Below are 22,746 nucleotides of genomic sequence, written 5' to 3'. Positions count from 1 at the left end.
TACACTACACTTGAAGCAAGAGGAAACTCCTTGCCAAGTCAGATGAATTTTTCGGTAGCAAATCCCGCTGAAAATCAAGAGAACCAACTATTTAACTGTACTGTATAATGTATACGTGGGGCAGTACGGTGGCCTCACAGCAAGAAGGTCTTGGGTTCGAGCCCCGGGGTAGTCCAACCTTGGTGGGTCGTCCCGGGTCGTCCTCTGTGTGGAGCTTGCATGTTCTCCCCGTGTCTGCGTGGGTTTCCTCCGGGTGCTCCGGTTTCCTCCCCCGGTCCAAAGACATGTAGGTCAGGTGACTCGGCCGTACTAAATTGTCCCTAGGTGTGAATGTGTGTGTGTGTGTGGGCCCTGTGATGGCCTGGCGGCCTGTCCAGGGTGTCCCCCCCCCCTGCCGCCCAATGACTGCTGGGACAGGCTCCAGCATCCCCATGACTCTAAGTAAGGATAAGCAGTTTGGATAATGAATTAATCTATAACTCACCATCACACAAGTTGAACTGGTTTTATTATACAGCATCACAATTATAATTTACAAAAGCCATTGTCAAGTCCACGAGTAACAGAGGTGTTGATGTGCACTGTGCTCTCATACGGTTCAAAAAAACAAACGGACACTTTTCACAAATTTGAGAGCTGCGCAGGTTTGGAAGGCTATTAACACATGCACATCTTTTATACATAGATACAAGTAGTAAACGTTACATAGCAATGAAAAGAACTGAAACCAGGTGAGCGCTTCTCAAAGAAACTAAAAGAGGACCAAGTGCTAAAGTTAATGCTTCACTACATTTCACATCTACATAACCTTTGTTTAAGGTGCTCTATCAAGTCATAAGCACTCCAGACAGATAGGTAAAACATGATTGATGAGATTGTTTGACACTAAAGATACTTGTTTAGTAATGACATCAAATCCACCAAAAATACAGTTCACTTGCTTCCAGCTGAGATCGGCTGCACTGGTGCAGCAGACGAGTGCATTGGATGCACTGGTGCAGCAGATGAATGCACTAGTACAGCAGATGGGTGCACTGGTGCAGCACACGTACACTGGATGCACTGGTGCAGCAGACGAGTGCACTGGATGCACTGGTGCAGTGGAGTGCACTGGATGCAAGACACTCCACGCAATGTAGGCAGAACCGTCACACATTAGCTCTTTATTTCTCACAATATCATCAAAGTAACGTGCTCTTGGGCTCATCAGTAAACCTCGCTGTGACAGACTATACTCCATCCCAAATAATGTACATAAACTGACCCAACCCTAAACTCGTGTGCCATTAAGAAGACCAGCTGTGGCATGAAATCGGCTCAGACACAAAAATGTTCGCACGAGAATCTCAGGATTCTCGGCTCGTCTCGCAAAACATTAATTTCTATTGCTTACATAAGACATCAAGGCAGAGAGAACTCATCCAAATTCAAAATATTAAACCATCCGTGGGCGTATGTATATGCATTCTGTGATGTTATATAAATATACAAAAGAAGACCAACTACACAGAATAGACTGGTCTAACCAGCTGGAACCGATGCTCGAATAATGTGAATATACTGAGCTAGACTTCAGAAGAGCAACCAAGTATGCACACACCGAGAACATATTAAGGTGGAAGAAAAAAACCCCCCGCAAAACCAGAACGTACTGAGCTCAGCCATCACATCCAGCTCGCATACCTGAAAATTAATAGGCTAATTAATTGGAGCCCAATGACTGCTGGAATGGGCTCCAGCATCCCGTGACCCTAATTTGGATAAGCGGCTTGGATAATGGATGGCTGGAAATCATCTGCCATGTTATTTTTCAAAATGTCAGGAGCACTGATGTTCAACTCCACTACTCAACATGTTGTGTTACACAAATCAGACTAGTCAGCATTCAGCAGTGATTAAATATCACGTCCCCGTGTGGGGGTTATGAGTAACACATACGATACGAAACGGGGACAAGTTTCACTTCGTAAGGGCACAATTTCTCTCATTTCAGACCGGCTTGAGTAAACCAGCTTTGGGTGCCAAATGAACTGGGGGTTTGTTACAAAGGTAGACTGAAACAAAACAAGTCAGCAACGTGATCGGCCTTTAGAAAACTGCTTTACACGCTTAACGCTGACTGCAGACACAAGCATGTAGTCGTAACGAGGCTAACTTATCGCTAACTTCTCGGTTAGAGTTCAGTTCTCGAAGGTTAAGCTCTATTTTGTCATCGTACAGGTCACAATGAACGTGTCCTCTGTATTTTAACCCATCCTATTGTATAGGAGCAGTGGGCAGCAGCAGCGCATGGGGCCCAACTCCAGTTCTTCTTTCCGTTGCCTTGCTCAGGGGCATAGGCAGGAGTATTAACCCTAACATGCATGTCTTTTTGATGGCGGGAGTGTGAATGTGACGGGATGAGTGGCTCAGAAGGCCTTTCCGCTGTTAAACAGCTTTTTGATCGACGCTCTCATTTTTTCCCTCATTTTATTCTGCTCGGTGCAGGTATAAAGAGTAAACTACTGTGGAAAACAAGTTCTGGTTGACCAAGAAACAAACAAAAACAGTCAGGTTTGAGCCCCTCTCGGGGTTTATGTTAGTTGCAATGTTAAAGAGTTGTAGTTAGGGAACTGGCTATGGAAAAGATTTCCGGTTCAGGCTGAGTAAGATAATTCAACGGGTAAAGGTGAAGCTCGAAATAAGCACACGGGGCCAGTGTAGGACTCAAGCCACATCGAGAACTCCAGCAGCCACGAGCTGTCTGGAGAGCCAGTCCAGGCCCTCATGGAGGCCCATGCCACTGCGAGCGTCGCAGCCCTGGATGTGCCAGCTCCTCCCGCAGCACAGCTTGTGCAGGCTCAGCAGCTCCGTCATCTCCTCCACGGACACAGCCCCTGGGACATCCTGACGGACAAACCACACGCAGGTTTTATTACTAGGTCTTCACCGACACCCACATCTGTCACCCCGCTCAGCATCACTCATAAATTTAATATATCCACCCTGAAATTGTTTCTCTAACCTTTAATACCTGTAAATACCCACCCTTTATTTATTTAACCTTTAAATATTTACACATTAATATCGAAATAATATTAATACATATTAATAAAATATTAATATTTATAATATGTAGGTTTCCAAAGAACGAAGCCTTAGCTTGCCGCTCTAACGACTGCCCGTGTCCGTCTCCACATCAGAAACAAAAAACATCCACAGGACCACGCTGTAAAGTTTAACCGTTTACTTCCACACATGATGTATTTGGTACACAACGATTGTCGATTAGCAAAAAAAAAAAAAGGTCAATAAGAGGAGTCTGAGAGGTCAGAAAACTGTGGCTCCACTCTCTCCATGCCTATCCCCCCTCCCCATCCAACTGTCCTCGCGAGAGTATCAAAAGACAACTAAAGGTGCATGCAGTTACTAGGAAGCAACGATTATAGTCGCCCATTCCCAAATATTACAAATGTAACATAAATGAGATCTTATACATTTTAAATTATTCACACACCTTTTAAGTGCATGGAATTGAACAATTAACTTATTGCATTACTGTAAATATGAACTGTAAATCACTGCATGCTAATTAGTCAAATATTTATATTTTATCAATGAACTGCATTTAGGCTCCTTCATAATATAAATTTTAAAAAAATTAATATCTACATATTCAATATTAATATTTAAATATTAATATCAATAAAATAACATGTATAATACAACATAATAAATTGACATATTAATAACAATAATGATATTAATATTTAGATATTAATATCAATAAAATAATATTTATAATACAATATAATAATTGATATAATAACAATAATAAATATTAATATTTAAATATTCAATATTAACACTTAAATAATAATATTTACAATACAATAAAATATATTAATAAAAATATTAATATTTAAATATTAACATATTGATATGTATAATATAGTATAATAAAATGATAAATTAATTAAAAAAAATATATTAATATCTAAATATTAATATTTCACCTTTAAATACCTATCCCGTGAGTAAGGGTTTGTGCAAGGTCATTGTAATTTGCCGTTGACATACAAATGGCACGGGGTATGTATGCAGTACCTGTTTGTTTGCGAAGATGAGCAGTAAGGCATCTCGTAGCTCCTTCTCCGTCAGAAGCTTGGCTAGCTCACTATGGGCCTCCATCAGCCTGTCCCTATGGCAGCTGTCTATCACAAACACCACCGCTGCAGGGGAAAAGAGACGGAGATTAAATTTCAATCCAAATCCAGTTTTCCATGAGCCATTCGTGGGTATCAGCTATTTTAGTATGCCTTTTTTGAATTTACCATCCTCATTATCTGTTGTGCCACAAAACTGCATTAAAAGTGAAATGTAAAATGTAAGGACATATCTCTTTGAGGAGTTTCATCTTAAAATGGTAATTATGTTTATTCTGGATTTTCAAACCTGAGTATATCTCAATGCAGCTTGAGGTGTCAATCCGATTTAGGGCTTCACCATGGTTTGTGTGAAAAATCGTTTCATGAGCATTAAATTCACAGTGTACAATCCCATTAGCACTTCCTGCCAAGACAATATAGTTCCTAATGTAACATGTGTGGCGTGTTCAAAGCTCCAGAAACAGGATTACGGGGTCCGTAAAACCATTTTCCCTGAGAAATTGTTCGAGTGCAGTGAGGAGACTTTCTGCTTTGTGTTTAGAAGGCATTTCAAAATTATATTTATTAAGAAAATAAAATAAACACTATGTAATGCAGCCGCTTTAGAAGAATTCAGCTCAATTTCCTTTTATTGATTCCTACAATATTTTCTACATTCAAATAATTGAGACAATTAAGGGGCCGTGACCTCATTAGAGCGTTTTAAAAGAAGTTCATGTCAGCTTGGTTTACAGTAGACACTGGCCTTCCTTTAAGCCTCTACAGACACGACCATCACAACTTCCTGTTGCTGAAATGATGCTGAAAAGCGTTTAGATATTATTACACATTCCTCCATCTCTGACGCGAGTTTAAGATGCAGTGTGCAAGGCTGAATCCGATAAATGCTTGCAACTCAGATATTTACAAAGTGACAGTTTATTTATTATTTTGCAAATGCTGCAGATTTAAACAGATAGATAGCGCTTCCTGATGAAGCTTCCTGCAGGTCTTCTAACCTGTACAACACACGACTGTGCTTGTTATTACAGAACAGGTTTGCTTTGAGGTTTCTTCCTGTTTTTCCTCCCTGTTAAAGGCTTTTTTTAGGGAGTTGTTCCTTATCCGATGCGAGGGTCCAAGGACAGGATGTTGTGTTGCTGCTGTAAAGCCCCTTGAGGCAAATTTGTGATATTGGGCTATACAAATAAAACTGACTTGACTTTCCGTTGTCCCAAACCTCATCAAAATGTTGCCCGGCATCATTTAAATTCTCAAACACAAAAGTTTCACAAAAACTCCGGATGAACAAATTAAATGGTGTACCGTGCGGCCGTGCTGAGACTTTCCGCTAACGAGGGATATCATGATGATGTTTGAAGGCTGAGCGACAGCCCCACTGGGTTGTGTTGAAATCAGGTGAGAAGATGAAGCCAGGTGTTGAGTTTCTCAGTGCAGAAGGGACCCGCTATGTTTTTGTCTTCGCAGCTGTAAACAACAGCTTGTGACGTTTTAATTAGGTCCAGGTTCAAAAAAGGGAACTTATCCTTTAAGCCTATTGTCGACCAACAATCACTGCGCTATCTGCTTTAAGGGTGAAGCTGAGGGCGTCCGGGTGGCGTGGCGGTCGGTCTATTCTGTTGCCTACCAGTACAGGGATCGCCGGTTCGAACCCCCGTGTTACCTCCGGCTTGGTTGGGCGTCCCTACAGACACAATTGGCCATGTCTGTGGGTTGGAAGCCGGATGTGCCTATGTGTCCTGGTCGCTGCACTAGCGCCTCCTCAGGTCGGTCGGGTCGCCTGTTCGGGGGGGTGGGGGGAATAGCGTGATCCTCCCACGTGCTACATTCCCCTGGTGAAACTCCTCACTGTCAGGTGAAAAGAAGTGTCTGGCGACTCCACATGTATGGGAGGAGGCATGTGGTAGTCTGCAGCCCTCCCCGGATCGGCAGAGGGGGTGGAGCAGCAACCGGTAACGGCTTGGAAGAGTGGGGTAATTGGCCAAGTACAATTGGGGGGACAAAGGGGGAAACATCTAAGAAAAATGAAAATAAAAAAGAGGGAATGTAGATGAGAAGAGAGACATGAGACAGACAGGATAAAGAGTCATAGGTGTGGAGACAGAGCAAGGGAAGAAAACGGCAGACTGAGAAGGTGGGAGAGTGATATAGTAGGGGCAAGCAACTGAAAGTGGAAGAGAGGAAGAACAGAGGAAATGTGAGAAAAATATCTGGCCTAGAGCAAGTAAGATCATTTCCTCCAAATGCTGGTTATGTCCAATTATTAAGTGTCAGCTGGTTTAGATCCTGGAGATCCTGGTGTTTTCTTAATTGGCCGGGTACAGATGAGGAGAAAAAGGGGGAAAAAATCCACAAAAACAAAAAACATGTGAAACTGAACGCTACTCAGTAATACTGACTCGTTGCAATACAACTTGAGGTTTGAATCCATGTCCACCTCAGATATGAGAAGATACCACTGGCATAAGTGGGATCACAAGTATAGTTTTGTAGTTTAAGAAATTTCTCCCTGTCAATAAGTTTGATTTTTCCACTTTTGTTTTATTTGATGAGGAAAGACTAGTGAATGAGGTGTAGGTTGACCTCACATCAAAGCATATTGTGAAATATAAAAACAAATATGGATTTGAACCTGAATGTTTGAGACAGCTTTTTGTGTCTTATATATTTCCTCTTTTATGATCTGCTGTTGTGTACTTTTCAACTATATTGGGTTAAGTATTATGGTACCTTGTGTATTTAGGTAGTAGTGTTTCCAGAGGGGTCTGAGCTTATGTTTTCCACCCACATCCCAGATGGTGAATTTCAAGTTCTTGTACTCAACTGTCTCCACGTTGAAACCTTGAAACAAAAACCAGAAAAATCAATAATGCACCAAAACTATGTTGTGAATAAAAATTGTGAATAAAAATTGGGTGAATACCGCATAACCACATCGGATAAATAAAACTAACTGTTTTTAAAAAAAAATGCATTTACCAATGGTTGGAATAGGCTGCATGAACTCGTCTTGTTTTAGCTTGAAGAGGATGGTTGTTTTACCAGCTCCGTCCAGTCCCAGCGTCACCACTCGGATCTCCATCTTTGGTCCAATGTGGACCCGGTTGTCCTGAAAGACATATATTCTGATGTCAGTGCTTTGTTTTGGAACAATCTTAAGTCATTCATTATTGGATGAGAATATTTCATTTAGAGTGTATTCATACTGACGACATTAATGCTCTATTTTAATTTATTCTCAGATCAGATTTTTTTTTTTGTCTCGCTGGTCACATTCATTTTTGAAAGCAACCCACACTTTATGCATGCACAGACCACCATTCTGAATTAACTTGCGTGCGGAGATGAAGAACAAATGATATCTTGTGAGCATGCTAAGCCGTTATGCTAGAAATCTTTTTCAAATGCTGGTTTCCATTATTTGCCCTCGATTTTGACTTCAATACTCTCCAAAGAAACACAAGCTGTAGCACCTGCACAAGATGTTCAGAGACATGACATCCTGAATTGGACTACATCACACAGACTCGAGTCACATGCTCACGCTTCAGATTCGGATTGGACCTAAGACCATGTATGAAAGTGTCCCAAATGGGATTCGACTCAAGTTTTTTGTGCCAATTCAACAATTTTGATCTGTGTCAGATGTGAGAAAAGAAATTGGAACAGTTTGATTTATGGTGTATTCTGAAGGTTGCCTGAGTCTATGATTCTAAACTTTGAGGTTACTTCTAGGCAATATGCAAAATATTATCATCATAATCGCTGTGAATTATACACAGAATTGATATATATTGATATATATATATCATATCTGCTTAGACATGCCAAAATACTGGTTTAAGAACCCGACTGAGTTTCATCACACTGAACAGTTTTGTAATGTAAATTATAATGTCAAACCAAAACTAGTTTAAAAAATTTTATCATTAATTTAGACAAAAATACTATTCATCACCATATGACAATAATCCAATTTCTCGACAACGCTATTGAAAGACGATAAACAATTATATTGAATTATTGTCCAGCCTAGGTTGCAGCAATGGGAAATAATGCAGGTAATTAGCAGCGGTGTAAGAAAATATCGACACATCGTAGTATCGCAATATTATGTTTTGTGATACTGTATCGATTCTCAAAAACACTATCAATTTTTAATTAATAGTTTACATGTAATGATTTGTGGTAGTGGTTCATTTTTGTGTTGCATGTAAAACCCCGACCTTTAGAGATGTCAGTATTGTAATCTATCGTCAGTGATTTGACTCATCCACTCCAACATAAGAATGCAAACTGAAACAGGAAGTAGCATAAACACAAAGAACACAGGCCTAGAAAATGGCAATATATCGCAATATATTCTAGAGGTGGGGGAAAATCGATTCAAGTAAGAATCGTGATTCTTATCTTCTATGATTCTGAATAGATTCGCAAATTCCAAAAATCAATTTTTAGCAAGAGCTAGCCTTTCTGAACATGGAGCTGCAACAAACTGAGCAGGTCCCATCATCATTGAAGGCAAGCGTCTGGGCGCATTTCGGATTTTACAATCTCCCGGGGAAGAAGGAGCTCGACTCATTGAATTTGCAAGATTTTCAAAATGAAAATGAAGTATTTCGGGAACACCCAGAGTTGAAAGAAGTGGAACAAGGACCTCCTGCAACATTAACAAACAATCACAGCCCGCTGCACCACTTCACCAAACTCCCAGCCAGTTCTGAACGGGCAAAAAACAAAACAAAACAAGCCCGATCCATCACCTGTCTCATTTCAAGAGACCTGCGCCCCTACAGCGTAGTCGACAATGAAGGCTTTAGATTTATGATCCACACAATTGAGCCAAAGTACGACATGCCATCACGCCGGTTTTTCACTGAGAATGGTTGGGTTTGCCTTTGTGTGTTCACATTATTGCAATCAATTGATATAACTTTTTCAAATATAAAAAACTAGATAATCTTATATACATTTTAGTCTGCTTTCATGCCTTAATTTGCCACACCGCCTTTCTTAGTGCACAGCGGATGGGAGTAGATCCTGAAATTAGCCCCCCTATGTACCAAATCTAGAATCGATTTTGAACCGAAAATCGATTTTGAATCGAAATTGTGACCCCAAGAATCGAAATCGAATTGTGAGATTCCACCCCTTATATATATTGAATTGTGACCCCTGTATCATGATGTGTCTCATATCGCCAGATTCTTGCCAGTACACAGCGCTAGTGATCGATGTGTACCTTGGTGAATGTGACAGGAATACCAGCATCCAGCTGAATGTGATCTGCCAGCTCGGTGAACTGGTGCTGCTGTTTCTGAAGAGTCTCCAGCAAACAGCTAATTTCCTGCTTTGACAGCACAACTCTGCAGTCATCCTACGGCAGAATTAAGGAAAATACAGAGGTGCATTTGTAAGGCTTAACAATTCACAGCATTTCTATTATTTCAAGCAGAATTTTTTTCAGTATTCAAAACCTTTCCAAATATAATTTTCCTTAATCATAGAGATAGCATAGTGTTGGGGACAGCTGTTTTTAGATAAATGTGAGGGTGTTTTTTTTTTCTTTTAACAACTGAAACTTTGAGACTTTTGATTTCATCAAGGTTTGGGTGATACAGAAGCAAACAATATTTCACAATATTGGACAAATATCAATATTGCAAAAAATTTCATAAATTTCTTGGTGCGTTCTGATTGTTTACCTTGATCATAATGTCAAAGACAAAAACACATTTTAGATACCATTAACAAGACATTGAATATGAATTAAGAAATGAAGTTCAGTTACAAATATCTACATAACAGTTGGAATAAAACAAATTTATATGAATATTAAGAATCCCTATTTTTATATTTCATACAATTGTGACTATTACCAGTAAAAATGATCATGGCAACGAATTAAATGGTGACCGAAACAGAAGAGGGACACATAAAATGCACTTAGAAGCAGAGAAAGGAGGGACTTGATTTTTTGTTATAAACTGTGGTAGTGTATAGTGCTGTGGAATACAATTTCTATTACGATTTCTAGATGCCTAACAGTAATAAAAAAAAAACATACCATGAACAAACTAAGCACTCTCAGGCTATTTCTGCAAATCTGAAAACACTGAAAATATCCAGATGTAAACAATTTTCTTATTATTTCAAGCATGAATAAGGAGCCTAAAACACCTAAATCAGCATCGATAACAGGAATCTACTCTTGGAAGTGTCAGAAAACCATGCTCATCTTGTTTCCTACCTGTTGCAATGTTTTCTCACAATGCAGACAAGCAGTGGAGACCTGAGACAGCAGGATGGTCATGTCTTCCTGCTGCTGTCTCAGCCAGATTAGCCGCTCTCTCACATGCGCATCTACTACACTCAAGGCCATCTCCTCCTGTCGGCACAGCGTGTCATGGAGTTCTGCAAAATAGGCCCGAACACAAGAACGTGCACTTTCTGCTGTGCCGGGGACCTGGTTGAAGACCCACAGAGTGTGTTAATGTTGAAGGGCAAGCTTAATTATCAAAATGTTTTGGTGTGATCAAACTATTCCCTGAATATATTCCATTATTGCATAGAGAACTATATCTCTTACATGTTCAGTGTGTGCCATGCCAACACCATCCTCCACAATCTGCTCTCCCCCCTCGATCTGCTGTACGATGCCCCCCAACTTCCTGGAGTACTCAGACACTTCCTCTGTGAAGGTACGGATACAGTGGGCCATATCCAAAATGGATGCGCGTATCTGGTTAGCTTCTGTCTCAAGAACAGCATGCTAAAAACGAAGAGACAAAAACAGCCTTCATCTTTGACTCTGATTCGATGTGTAAAGATATATAACTGAAAATTGAGAGACATAACTAACGTAATACTTCATTACAAGTAGTTTTGTTTTTCTGAACACCTGTGCCTACTTCCATACCTTATGCCCCTGGTGCTTCCCATACTCCTTACACACACAACACATGAGCGGTCCAGACTGGCAGGCTTCCTCCAAACAGACAAACTCAATGGCATGAACCTGATGCTGTGGGCACAGGGTCTTCTCATGAGGTTTGTCAGCAAGGGGCACACGACGGTGTTTAGCCAGTGTACGAGTGGAGTGGGTGAGCTGTGAGCACTGGGCACACAGATGGGTGGCACACACAGTGCAGTACATGGACGCTGTGTGGCTCTCATCTTCGTCACATCGAATTATACACTAGAAGAAAGATTTTAACTCTCAAGAATGAAGGGTGCCATTCATTTATAAACAGTACATTATTTACCTCTCAATGTAAAACTAAAGAAAAACAAACAAATATTTTACCTCCCCCATGCCTTTGAGGGCATCCTCTGCCATGCCTGTCTGATTAGTAGCGCCATTCTGGAGTCTTTCCAAGAGTTCAAGCAAAGCAAAATTCTTCTTCAGACCCCAGACTCCCGAGTCCCCTGAACAAATTTGAGAACAGGAAACACAGTGACCCACAGATGTTCAATTTTTACAGCCCAGTAAACTATGAATAAAAAAAACAAAAACAAAAACAGAAATCCATACTTAGCACTGTAAAAAAGTATACTTTCCCAATGAATTTTCTGCATTTTTTGTACATTTTTACACTGAATCTTATCAAATATTCAAGCAAAATGTATTAATGAATTAAAGGTGAAAACTTTAAAATTTTGATATCTTGCACTTTAATATCGTCTGTAGTATACAGTGATAGTTGTTTTGGTCCTGTAACAATCAACCTCAGATCTTCTACTACTACTTTTGGCTGCACCTGTTAGGGGTCACCACAGCGGATCATCCATTTCCATCTCTTCCTGTCCTCTGCATCTTCCTCTGTCACACTAGCCACCTGCATGTCCTCGCTCTCCACATCCATAAACCTCCTCTTTGGCCTTCCTCTTTTCCCCTTCCCTGGCAGCTCCATATTCAGCATCCTTCTCCCAATATACCCAGCATCTCTCCTCCACACATGTCCAAACCATCTCAATCTTGCCTCTCTTGCTTTGTCTCTAAACCGTTCAACCTGAGCTGTCCCTCTAATATACTCGTTCCTAATCCTGTCCTTCTTCGTTACTCCCAATGAAAATCTTTGCATCTTCAACTCTGCCACCTCCAGCTCCTCCTCCTGTCTTTTCATCAGTGCCACTGTCTCCAAACCATATAACATAGCTGGTCTCACAACCATCTTGTAAACATTCCCTTTAACTCTTGCTGCTACCCTTCTGTCACAAATTGCTCCTGACACCCTTCTCCACCCACTCCACCCTGCCTGCACTCTCCTCTTCACCTCTCTTCTGCACTCCCCGTTACTTTGAACAGTTAACCCCAAGTATTTCAACTCATACACCTTTGTCACCTCTACTCCTTGCATCCTCACCATTCCACTGTCCTCCCTCTCATTCACACATATGTACCCGTCTTGCTCCTACTGACTTTCATTCCACTTCTCTCCAGCGCATACCTCCTCCTCTCCTCAACCTGCATCCTACTCTCATGACATATCACAATGTCATTCGCGAACATCATCGTCCATGGAGACTCCTGCCTGATCTCGTCTGTAAACCTGTCCATCACCATTGCAAACAAGAAAGGGCTCAGAGCGGATCTTTGATGTAATCTCACCTCCACCTTGAACCCATCCGTCATTCCAACCACACAACTCACCACTGTCACACTGCCCTCATACATATCCTGCACCACTCCTACATACTTCTCTGCACTTCCTCATACAATACCACACCTCCTACCACACCCTGTCATATGCTTTCTCTAAATCTACAAAGACACAATGCAACTCCTTCTGACCTTCTCTATACTTCTCAATCAACATTTACAAAGCAAACATCACATCTGTGGTGCTCTTTCATGACATGAAACCATACTGCTGCTCACTGATCATCACCTCTCCTCTTAACCTAGCTTCTATTACTGTTTCCTATATCTTCATGCTGTGGCTGATCAACTTTATACCTCTGTAGTTGCTACAGTTCTGCACATCACCCTTGTTCTTGAAAATCGATACCAGTATGCTTCTTCTCCACTCCTCATGTATCCTCTCCCTTGTGATTGTGTTAAACATTCTAGTTAAAAAATCCACTTTCACCTCACCTAAACATCTCCATTCCTCCACAGGTAAGACATCTGGACCCACCGCCGTTCCACTCTTCATCCTATTCATAGCTGCCCTCACTTCCTCCTTGCTAATCCACCACAATTCCTGATTCAGTATCCCCACATCATCCAACCTTCTCTCTCTCTCATTTTCTTCATTCATCAGCCCCTCAAAGTACTCCTTCCACCTTCTCAACACACTCTTTTCACTTGTCTGCACATTTCCATCTATATTCTTCATCGCCCTAACCTGCTGCACATTCTTCCCAGCTCGGTCTCTCTGTCTAGCCAATCAGTACAAGTCCTTTTCTCCTTCCTTAGTGTCCAACCTCTCATACAACTCACCGTACACCTTTTTCTTTGCCTTCACCATCTCTATCTACACTTTACGCTGTGCCTCCTTGTACTTCTGTCTACTTTCTTCATCTCTCCAACTATCCCACTTCTTCTTTGCCAACATCTTCCTCTGTATATTTGCCTGTACTCCCTCATTCCACCACCAAGTCTCCTTGTCTTCCTTCCTCTGTCCAGATGACACACCAAGTACCTTCCAAGCTGTCTCCCTCACTATTTCTGTAGTGCTTGCCCACCATCTGGCAACTCTTCACTACCACCCAGTGCCTGTCTTAACTCCTGCCTGAACTCCACACAACAGCCTTCCTTCTTCAACTTCCACCATTTGATCCTTGGCTCTTCCTTCACCCTCTTCTCGTCTTGAACTCCAAAGTCATCCTACAGACCACTATCCAATGCTGCCTAGCTACGTTCTCCTCTGTCATCACCTTGCTATCTCCAATCCCTTTTGCCTCCTGCATAAGATATAGTCCACCTGTGTGCATTTTCCTCCACTCTTATACGTCACCCTGTGTTCCTCCCTATTCTTGAAATATGCATTCAGCACAGCCATTTCTATTCTTTTCACAAAATGCACCACCATCTGTCCCCCCACATTCCTCTCCTTGGCACCACACCTGCCCATCACCTCCTCATCACCTCTGCTCTCTTCACCAACATGCCCATTGAAGTCTGCTCCAATCAGCACTCTCTCCTCCTTGGGTACCCTCTCCACGACTTCATCCAACTCACTCCAGAATTCTTCTTTCTCTTCCATCTCACACCTGACTTGCGAGGCATATGTGCTGATAACATTCATCAACACACCTTCGATTTCCAGCTTCATACTCATCACTCTGTCTGACACTCTCTTCACTGCCCAACACACTCTTGACATAATCTTCCTTCAGAATTACCCCTACCCTATTTCTCCACTCATCCGCACCATGATAGAAGAGTTTGAACCCACCTCCTATGCTCCTGGCCTTACCCCCCTTCCACTTGGTCTCTTGCACACACAGTATGCCTACCTTTCTTCTCTCCATCATATCAGCCAGCTCTCTCCCTTTACCAGTCATAGCGCCAACATTCAAAGTTCTGACTCTCACCTCCACACTCTTATCCTCCTCTCCCACTGCCTCTGGACATACCTTCCCCCTCTCCTCCTTTGCCCAACAGTAGCATAGTTTCCACCACCCTGCTGGCCAATAGTACCAGTGGTGGTCGTTGGTAATCCGGGCCTCAACCAATCCAGTATGGAAATCTGATTTATGATCTGGCAAAGGTTTTACCCCAGATGCCCTTCCTGATGCAACCCTCCCCATTTATCCGGGCTTGGGACCGGCACTAAGAATGCACTGGCTTGTGCAACCTCAGCGGTTGGGTTCTCCATATCGAAAATTAGCAATACCCATATAAAATCTGACCAGATTCAGTGCGAAAAATATGCACAAAAGTAGAAAATAAACCGAGAAGTGATTGCATTTTTCCAAACACTGAATCAGAATCAGATAAGGCTGCGTCCTCCATGAATATACACTTACCTAGCTCAGTGACCTGTCTGTCAAAGGGACAGCGGATTGCTCTGCCATGGAGGGGCAGTCGGGTGAGACAATCATGGCAAACTGTGTGACCGCAGAGCAGAAGGCGTGGAACCTTGTCCCCTTGGAGTGTAAAGACATCCTCACACACCCCACACTCCAGCACCTGTCGGTGAACACACAAAGCAACGCACGTTTTTAATTTTAACGAGTCATGCCAGTCAGTTACACCTCTTCTGACAGACCGCGCGGCTGAATATAAAGGCCAGAGACCCCCTAACACTAGGAGAGGTAACAAAGGATATCCTGTCAATAGCTTTCCATCTGTCACACCTTATTTGTCTATCCTGAGGATTCCCTTCACAGTGTAACATCTCAACATCCCCAATGAGCACCAGCTGGTCAATATACTGAGCTGTCCGCCTATTTCACCAAAGTACTGATGATAAGTGGAGGTGTTAAACCTGCGCAGCCATCCAGACATGTTTTTTTTCCATTGAAATCGCTCTCTTTAGTTCATACTCCCTGTCAATGACAGTGGTTAGTAAGGTCTCTAGCAAGGACACATTTGCTTTCTCGTTGAATTTTATCATTGTATTCCACACTTGAACTGCGGTTTGCATGTTCGAAACTGGCTCAGCAGCGACAACTGGTTAGCGTGTGAGTTTTCGGGGGGGGGGGTACTAGCATACTGCAGGCAGGGAACTATATGAAGGCCAAAGCACTGATCGACATATTGTGCAGGCCATCTAGCTAGCTAGCTGCGCGGAACCGGAAACGATCGCACAACACGGCTTTGCGTTGGCTCCCGCGACGGGCCGTTGAAATTGGGCTCAGCGTTTGCAGCCGGGATGTCAACAGTTAGCATGGCGCTAGCTAGGCATTCCCGGCGCAGCGGCGCTAGCAGAACGTTAGCAACCGCGGAGAAGACCGGCGCAGACATAACTGTTTCTGAATACAATCATAAAAACCTTGACCGTGCTCCCGCTTGCCCCCCTTCCGTGCCTAACGCAGGGCTCCATCGTCGGCACGGCTCCCTGCTTGTTTACGCCCGCAGCAGACGCAGTGGCCATAGCTGAGCGTCGGAGAGGAACACGGAAGACGCCACCGGAAGTCACTTCCGGCTTCGGCGATTTGAGAGCAACAGTGAAAGGAAACGTCCAAAAAATAATAATAATAATAAAGCGGGAAACATGTGCGGAGTTTGCGATTAGCCCACTTACAGCCCATTTACCCGTTTCCCCTCAACGATTTCTACTCTAAGTGGCTCACAGACGGCGAGAGGCGTCGCGAACGAGTTTAGTTTAGCGGGCGCTTCCGTGGCGCGCATGCGCAGTGCGGTGACGCCGGACGCCGAGCGGCCAGGCAGGGAGAGCAGATGCCGGGGCGAGCAAAGAGCAGGCGTTATAAAGGCGCCCTCTGCGGCGCCGCGCCGCGCTCAGCGTCGGCTTTCACCAACAGCCGAGTCCACCGCGATCAGCAGAACGGCCGAAACTCGACGAACACGACTGTTGCTCGACGGGATCGGCGTGCAGCATCCTCTCCTTTATACATATCTCTGATAATGACGCGCTCTACGGCCGAGCGCCGTGGAGGCCGGCGGGGAGGAGGGCAGGGGGCATGCGGGTCATCACCCCGGCACGTCACGCCTCCTAGAGATGCTTATTTTTTTTTAACTGATTTTTCTATTCAACACATTTATTCAACACGACGCTTACAACTTGAAGGAGAGATGTATATAGTCACACTTGTTTTAACAACAATTTGCAGGGTACATACACGTGTATAGCACATGCTTACGCATGAGGGGGGGGGAAGCAAGATAAAGTATAATAGGACTAATAATACAAATAAATACAATGGGAAAAGAAGAGGTGACTTAACTTCTGGCATTGCCTGTATTAATGGTGACCATTTTCAGAGGTGGGAAAAACCCGGTCCAGAAAGTCAAAACCCTAACCGTGTCTTTACTCCACCCATGTACTAAACCAGCTGATTTGGAAACTAGTCAGTGCAATCTGATGGTTCAGTACATGGGTGGAGTAAAGACACGGTTAGGGTTTTGACTTCCTGGACCGGGTTTTTCCCACCTCTGACCGTTTTTCAGCAAACCTGTCTGTTTTCAACTGTAACCTCGCTGTGGTTTTCTCCATGATGAAGACTTTTTTTTTTTTACCCTGTCTCTCTCCATTGCGTTATGCCGGGGGGCTGCAGCTTCAACCAGGAAACTTGTCTTCTTCTCTTTCTTTTTTTTTTGCTATTAAAAGCAGAATTCTCAATTAAGAATTTAAGACACTGTCTGTCATATTATCAGGAAGTGTAGCCAATGCACCACGCAACTTAATATACCTGTTAACAACAGTTTAGAGAGAAACGTTTCATCACTCATCTAAGTGACCTCCTCAGTCTCAGCTGACTGCAGGTACCCCCACCCTTATAAACAACACAGTGACTGCAGGTACCCCCACCCTTATAAACAATACAGTGACTGCAGGTACCCCCACCCTTGTAAACAATACAGTGACTGCAGGTGTCCCCACCCTTATAAACAATACAGTGACTGCAGGTACCCCCACCCTTATAAACAATACAGTGACTGCAGGTGTCCCCACCCTTATAAACAATACAGTGACTGCAGGTATCCCCACCCTTATAAACAATACAGTGACTGCAGGTATCCCCACCCTTATAAACAATACAGTGGCATAACGACCCAAACCAACGATTGATTTCATATGCAAATATGGGCGTGACCATTAACTGGAGTTACAATGGCCATGTGTACTGCTCACAGAGGATTGGGGAATAGTTGCCATGACAGCATTGTAAAATGGTGACAGATGTTCTCTTACATCATGCAGCTCACAATTGGGACACACTACCTGCCCAGATAGCAAAGAGTCTTTGGCCCAAACACGGCCCACATCTGCAGTTATCTAACGGCCCACATTTGGCATTGAATGACGGCGTTGACTCAGGGTGAGTGTGGCTGCCTGACCTCAGCCACACTTGGGTCACATTTGGGCCACATCTGGCCCACATGGTATGTGCCACCCAAGTCAAGCCCGGTTTATTACATTTGGGCCATGTCTGGCCCCCTTACCTGAGCCGTAAATACCAAAAGTGCCCCAGATTAGCCCCAAATGTGTCTGCTATCTGGGTGAGGAGGATGGATTTGCCCCGAGCGTGAGTACACTTAAATCCAGGTTAAACACTCTCATGCTCACCGCTGCATTTCACTAAATAACTGTTTAACTCTGTTTGAATATTACATTGTTTCTTATTACTCATTCATTTCTCATGCTTATTATTTTATCATCTATTTTGTTCATGTCAATGCTGACCCGTTAATTTCCGTTTCTTCTTTTTCTTGTTCTTTTGATACTCTTATTGTTATTTAATCCTTTTATTTTGTTCTGTATCTTTTTCTTCTTCTAGTTCTTTCTATGCTGGACAACAGATCATGCAGAGTCATTTGGGAACTGATAAAGCGTTGCTGGCAGGGTTGGAGTTCGTGTGAAAGCTTTTACAAATGTTTGATTTTGTTTTTTTTGTTCATACTGTTTTTATTTTTTCTCTTATATGGTCTTATTATCTTTGCCTTGTCTGGTTTTATGTCTTTGTAAAGCATTTTGTAACATTGTTTCAGAAAAGTGCTATATAAATAAAGTTATTATTATTAGTAGTAGTATTAGTAGTAGTATTATTATAATAAGCATTATTATTATTATTATTATCATCATTATTATTCTTATTATTCTTATTATCATCATTATTATTATCAGTATCATTATTATTATCATCATTATTATTCTTATTCTTATTATTATCATCATTATTATTCTTATTATTCTTATTATCATCATTATTATTATCAGTATCATTATTATTATTATTATCATCATTATTATTCTTATTCTTATTATTATCATCATTATTAGTCTTATTATTCTTATTATCATCATTATTATTATCAGTATCATTATTATTATTATCATTATTATTCTTATTCTTATTATTATCATCATTATTATTCTTATTATTCTTATTATCATTATTATTATTATCAGTATCATTATTGTTATTATTATTATTATTATGGTGTTATTTAAAGCCCATTGAATTGCAGTTGTGTATGAAATGTCCTATATAAATAAACTTGCCTTGCTGTTGTAGCTGAGTCTGGATCGTCTTTGCAGCCTCTCAGACGCTGTATGTTTCCATTCAACTGTCAAGTGAATTTTAACTGAACTTTTCTAAAGTTGCAAAAAAATAAAAAATGCGAATTCGTTGCGTTTTCATTAGAGCTGTTTAAACGAGTAAAATCCTAAACGTAGTTTCATGTTCAGTTTTTTTAGTTCATTTTTTGATTAAGCAAATGTGTTTTCATCAGCCTTTTAGTGCATAAACTCTTCATACAAAAAAAAAGAAAAAAAAAAGAAAAAAGCACCTAAAATGAGCAGAAGATCATTTTGCATTATTTGGAATGGTTTTATTATTATTACTATTATTATTATTATTATTATTATTATTATTACTATTATTATTATTATTATTATTAGTAGTAGTAGTAGTAGTAGTAGTAGTAGTAGTATTTGGTGTTTCCATTCAACCTTTTCCTTTCCGAAAAGTCGAAGTTTGGGTAAACTGGCTTGATGGAAACCCTGCTATTGGCTGTCTGATACTCAAGTTCTTCAAAACTCCATGTTCTCCTGCTGAATCTGACCGGACAAGACCACAACACGAGCCATGGACCGCGGGTGCCTATGCAGGATTTCGTTCCAACACAACACACCAGCTGGTTTCACAGGTTAACACACCCAGATGGGGGGGGGGGGGTGAACAGTTGGTAAAATGTTGGCGTGGCTGGAAAACCTGCATGCCCAGGGCCCTCCATGACACATGATTGGACACCTTTAACAGAGGTAGTCACCAGAGTTTCTTGTCCATTTTTTTTCTTTTGTCAGTTCTTTGATGCCCCTTTTAGTGTTCGTCCTCCTCTCCAAGAGGCATCAACTCAAACATGTCATCATAAAAGCCCAGCCTTTGTCCTGAAGAGCAGGGGGTGGCAGGTCAGATAAACAAATAAATAGACGCTTTCTTGCTGCTGTCGGCCTCTTGCTCGGTCGGCAGCACTTGACTGCTTGTGGAAACGGGTAGGAAGGTGTGTAATCTTAACAACATTCAGTCGTGTGAGTCTGGTGTTGTGGACAGTTTATGTCTTACATCATAACTGCCATTTTAGAAATGGCTAACAATAGCATACTGTAGTTCAAATTTGGTTGCTTTATGCTGTTTATCACATTTGTCAATATTTTCATATGAAAAAGCTACATCATCATCATCATCATCATCATCATTGGCGGTCACTCGGGGTCGAGTAGGACCGTCTTCCCTCTGGGTCCTCGGGTGGGCGTAGAGGCCGATCCTGCGCCTGCAGCCACCACGCGGTCCTTGGCAGGGTGTGGCCTGAGTCCACTGGCATGGAGACCCAAGCAGACTAGGGACCACCCTCTGTTGCAGCCTTCATCCACCTTCACTGCCGTAGTGACCTGGAGACATCTCCCACCAGTTCCGCCGGTGAGGTCTTTGTTGGATCGTCTGGATCCTCCCCCTTGACCCGTCCCCCTTGGGGGACACGGCATAGCTCTTGGGGTCATTGGTACACGTAAGCCTCTCCCCCATGACATGTTGGAGACCCAGTAGAAGATAGTGATGACATAATGGGAGGGGTGGGTATGTTGGCTGTATTGCGCTCCATCTCATGCTTTTGAGCAGTTTTACGGGGCTGAACCAGAACTAGCGGGGACACGCTGTCCATGTGATGCCACCAGACCTGCTATCTACTTTCAAGTGATGATGGTTTGTGGACCCTGAAGCAGACATAGGACCGTTCGATCTTTCATCTATGGGACTCATGGACCCTGTCTGCCAGGTCATTCTGTTGAACATGGCTCATATGGATGATGTGTTTAAACAGCCTACCATACTTTTAAATGTGTGTTTTGTTTTATAATGTGACGTGTTGTGTCATGTTTCTCTGTAATATGTCTCACTCATGGACAGCCTCACGAGAAAACGTTCTCTGAGCTACACAAGACTTAACATCAGCAAAGAATGCCAGTCTTTTTTTTAACTTTGGCGTCTCGGCCATCGGCAGGTCTATGTTCATTAGAACAGTATGATAAATAAACTATTGGGGTGATCATTATCCTATATCATGTCAGATGTATGTTGTGAGGAGGCACGGTGGCCCAGTGGTCAGCACTGTTGCCTCACAGCAAGAAGGTCCGGGGTTCGAACCCCAGGCCGTCCCAGGTCCTTTCTGTGTGGGGTTTGTGTGTTCTCCCCGTGTCTGTGGTGGGTTTCCTCCGGCTGCTCCGGTTTCCTCCCACCATCAAAAAGACATGCATGTTAGGGTTAATACTCCTGCCTGTGCCCCTGAGCAAGGCAATGGAAAGAAGAACTGGAGTTGGTTCCCATTGCTCCTACACAATAGAATGGATTACATGCAGAGAATACGTTCATTGTAACCTGTACAATGACCAAATAACGTGTCTTTCTTTCTTTCTTTCTTAAAGTGGGGCTTTGGATTTTTATTGGAAAAATAATACAGTAATATACAGTATAGTATATAGTATACATAGTTATAGTATAGCTATAGTAGCTATAGTATACATAATATACTATGCACAAACACACACATATATATAGACTATGTATAGTATAGTACAGTATATCAAGTATATAGTATAGTATAGTTTAGTATAGTATATAGCTAGTAAGAGCTAATATAGCAACTAACTAATATGGCATTTTTCTCACGAAAGAGCTTTAGGGGAGGAGTATGAACTCAAATGACACGGAAGAGATGTGGAAAGAGTTAATGTTGCTAGCTTGTCCAGGCTATGGTTTTAAATAAGGCTTACATGTAGAAAAGACAACTAAATGTAAGGAGGTTTTAGATGTCATGAGATGTATTGTGGGCAAGGCCCGGGGAGCAGATAAACCAGCTTTCAGATCACTATACTTGGTGTAATTAGGTCAGCAGTGGATCATGGAGGCATAGCTGAGGGTTTCGGCATTCAAAATCATGGGTTAAAAAACTGGATTTAATTCAAGCCCAGGCTGTAAGAGTCCGGCGTGGTGTTTTCAGACATTGACTCAGAGTTAACGATGGCATGTTGGGTTAGTTTGCAAGGTCACGGGAGAAATTATCTGACTAAACTGTGATGGAGCTTTGTTGGGAACACGAGAGGAGGAAAGTGAATAGCCTTGATTGGAGAGTGTGGGAGAAAGCTAGAGAAATGGGCATTTTGAATAAGTGTTGTACTCCGACAGTGGTTCTTCTTTCAGCTCCACCTTGGGTATTACCACAGCCAGACACTGACCTTGAAATGTTAAAGAAGACTGGAAAACAGAAAGACAAGCAATGCATTAATAGAGACATCATGTATAAATAGTTTTTATAGTTGTGTTTTTTTTGTGTGTGTGCAAATATTCTCAGATCGTTCTAGAGATCTAAAAGCTGGAGGAATGTCAGCTGCTTTTTTGCCCATGAAATGAAATTGGCACCAGCTGGAACATTGTCAGACGATTTGTCAGTGTTTTCCAGCGAAATGGC

The 22,746-nt window shown here is 42.2% G+C and overlaps 1 protein-coding gene across 1 annotated transcript; it reads right to left on the bottom strand.

Annotated features, from left to right (window-relative positions):
- Positions 1 to 1,116: 1,116 nt before the first annotated feature.
- On the bottom strand, positions 1,117 to 16,195 carry trim23 (tripartite motif containing 23). Its single transcript, XM_056290211.1, has 11 exons — positions 16,094 to 16,195; positions 15,126 to 15,288; positions 11,455 to 11,576; positions 11,068 to 11,346; positions 10,738 to 10,920; positions 10,399 to 10,614; positions 9,391 to 9,525; positions 7,128 to 7,257; positions 6,879 to 6,989; positions 4,087 to 4,211; positions 1,117 to 2,886 (listed from the first exon to the last, which is right to left on the bottom strand). The coding sequence occupies exons 1-11, from the start codon at positions 16,193 to 16,195 to the stop codon at positions 2,707 to 2,709; spliced, it is 1,746 nt and encodes a 581-aa protein (XP_056146186.1). The 3' UTR covers positions 1,117 to 2,706.
- Positions 16,196 to 22,746: the final 6,551 nt, after the last annotated feature.

This window comes from Lampris incognitus, chromosome 12 (genome assembly GCF_029633865.1).
Source record: "Lampris incognitus isolate fLamInc1 chromosome 12, fLamInc1.hap2, whole genome shotgun sequence".
Classification (NCBI taxonomy): Eukaryota; Metazoa; Chordata; class Actinopteri; order Lampriformes; family Lampridae; genus Lampris; species Lampris incognitus.
The sequence above is the reverse complement of the archived record's forward strand: the minus strand, read 5'-3'. Positions and strand labels throughout refer to the sequence as shown.

Excerpts from the sequence above, each read along its gene's own strand:
- trim23 (XM_056290211.1), bottom strand. The coding sequence starts at position 16,195 with ATGGCCACTGCGTCTGCTGCGGGCGTAAACAAGCAGGGAGCCGTGCCG. Across the intron at positions 11,577-15,125 it reads CAGACAGGTCACTGAGCTAG|GGGACTCGGGAGTCTGGGGT; the intron begins GTAAGTGTATAT and ends AAATTTGTTCAG. Across the intron at positions 10,615-10,737 it reads GCATGGCACACACTGAACAT|GTCCCCGGCACAGCAGAAAG; the intron begins GTAAGAGATATA and ends GTCTTCAACCAG.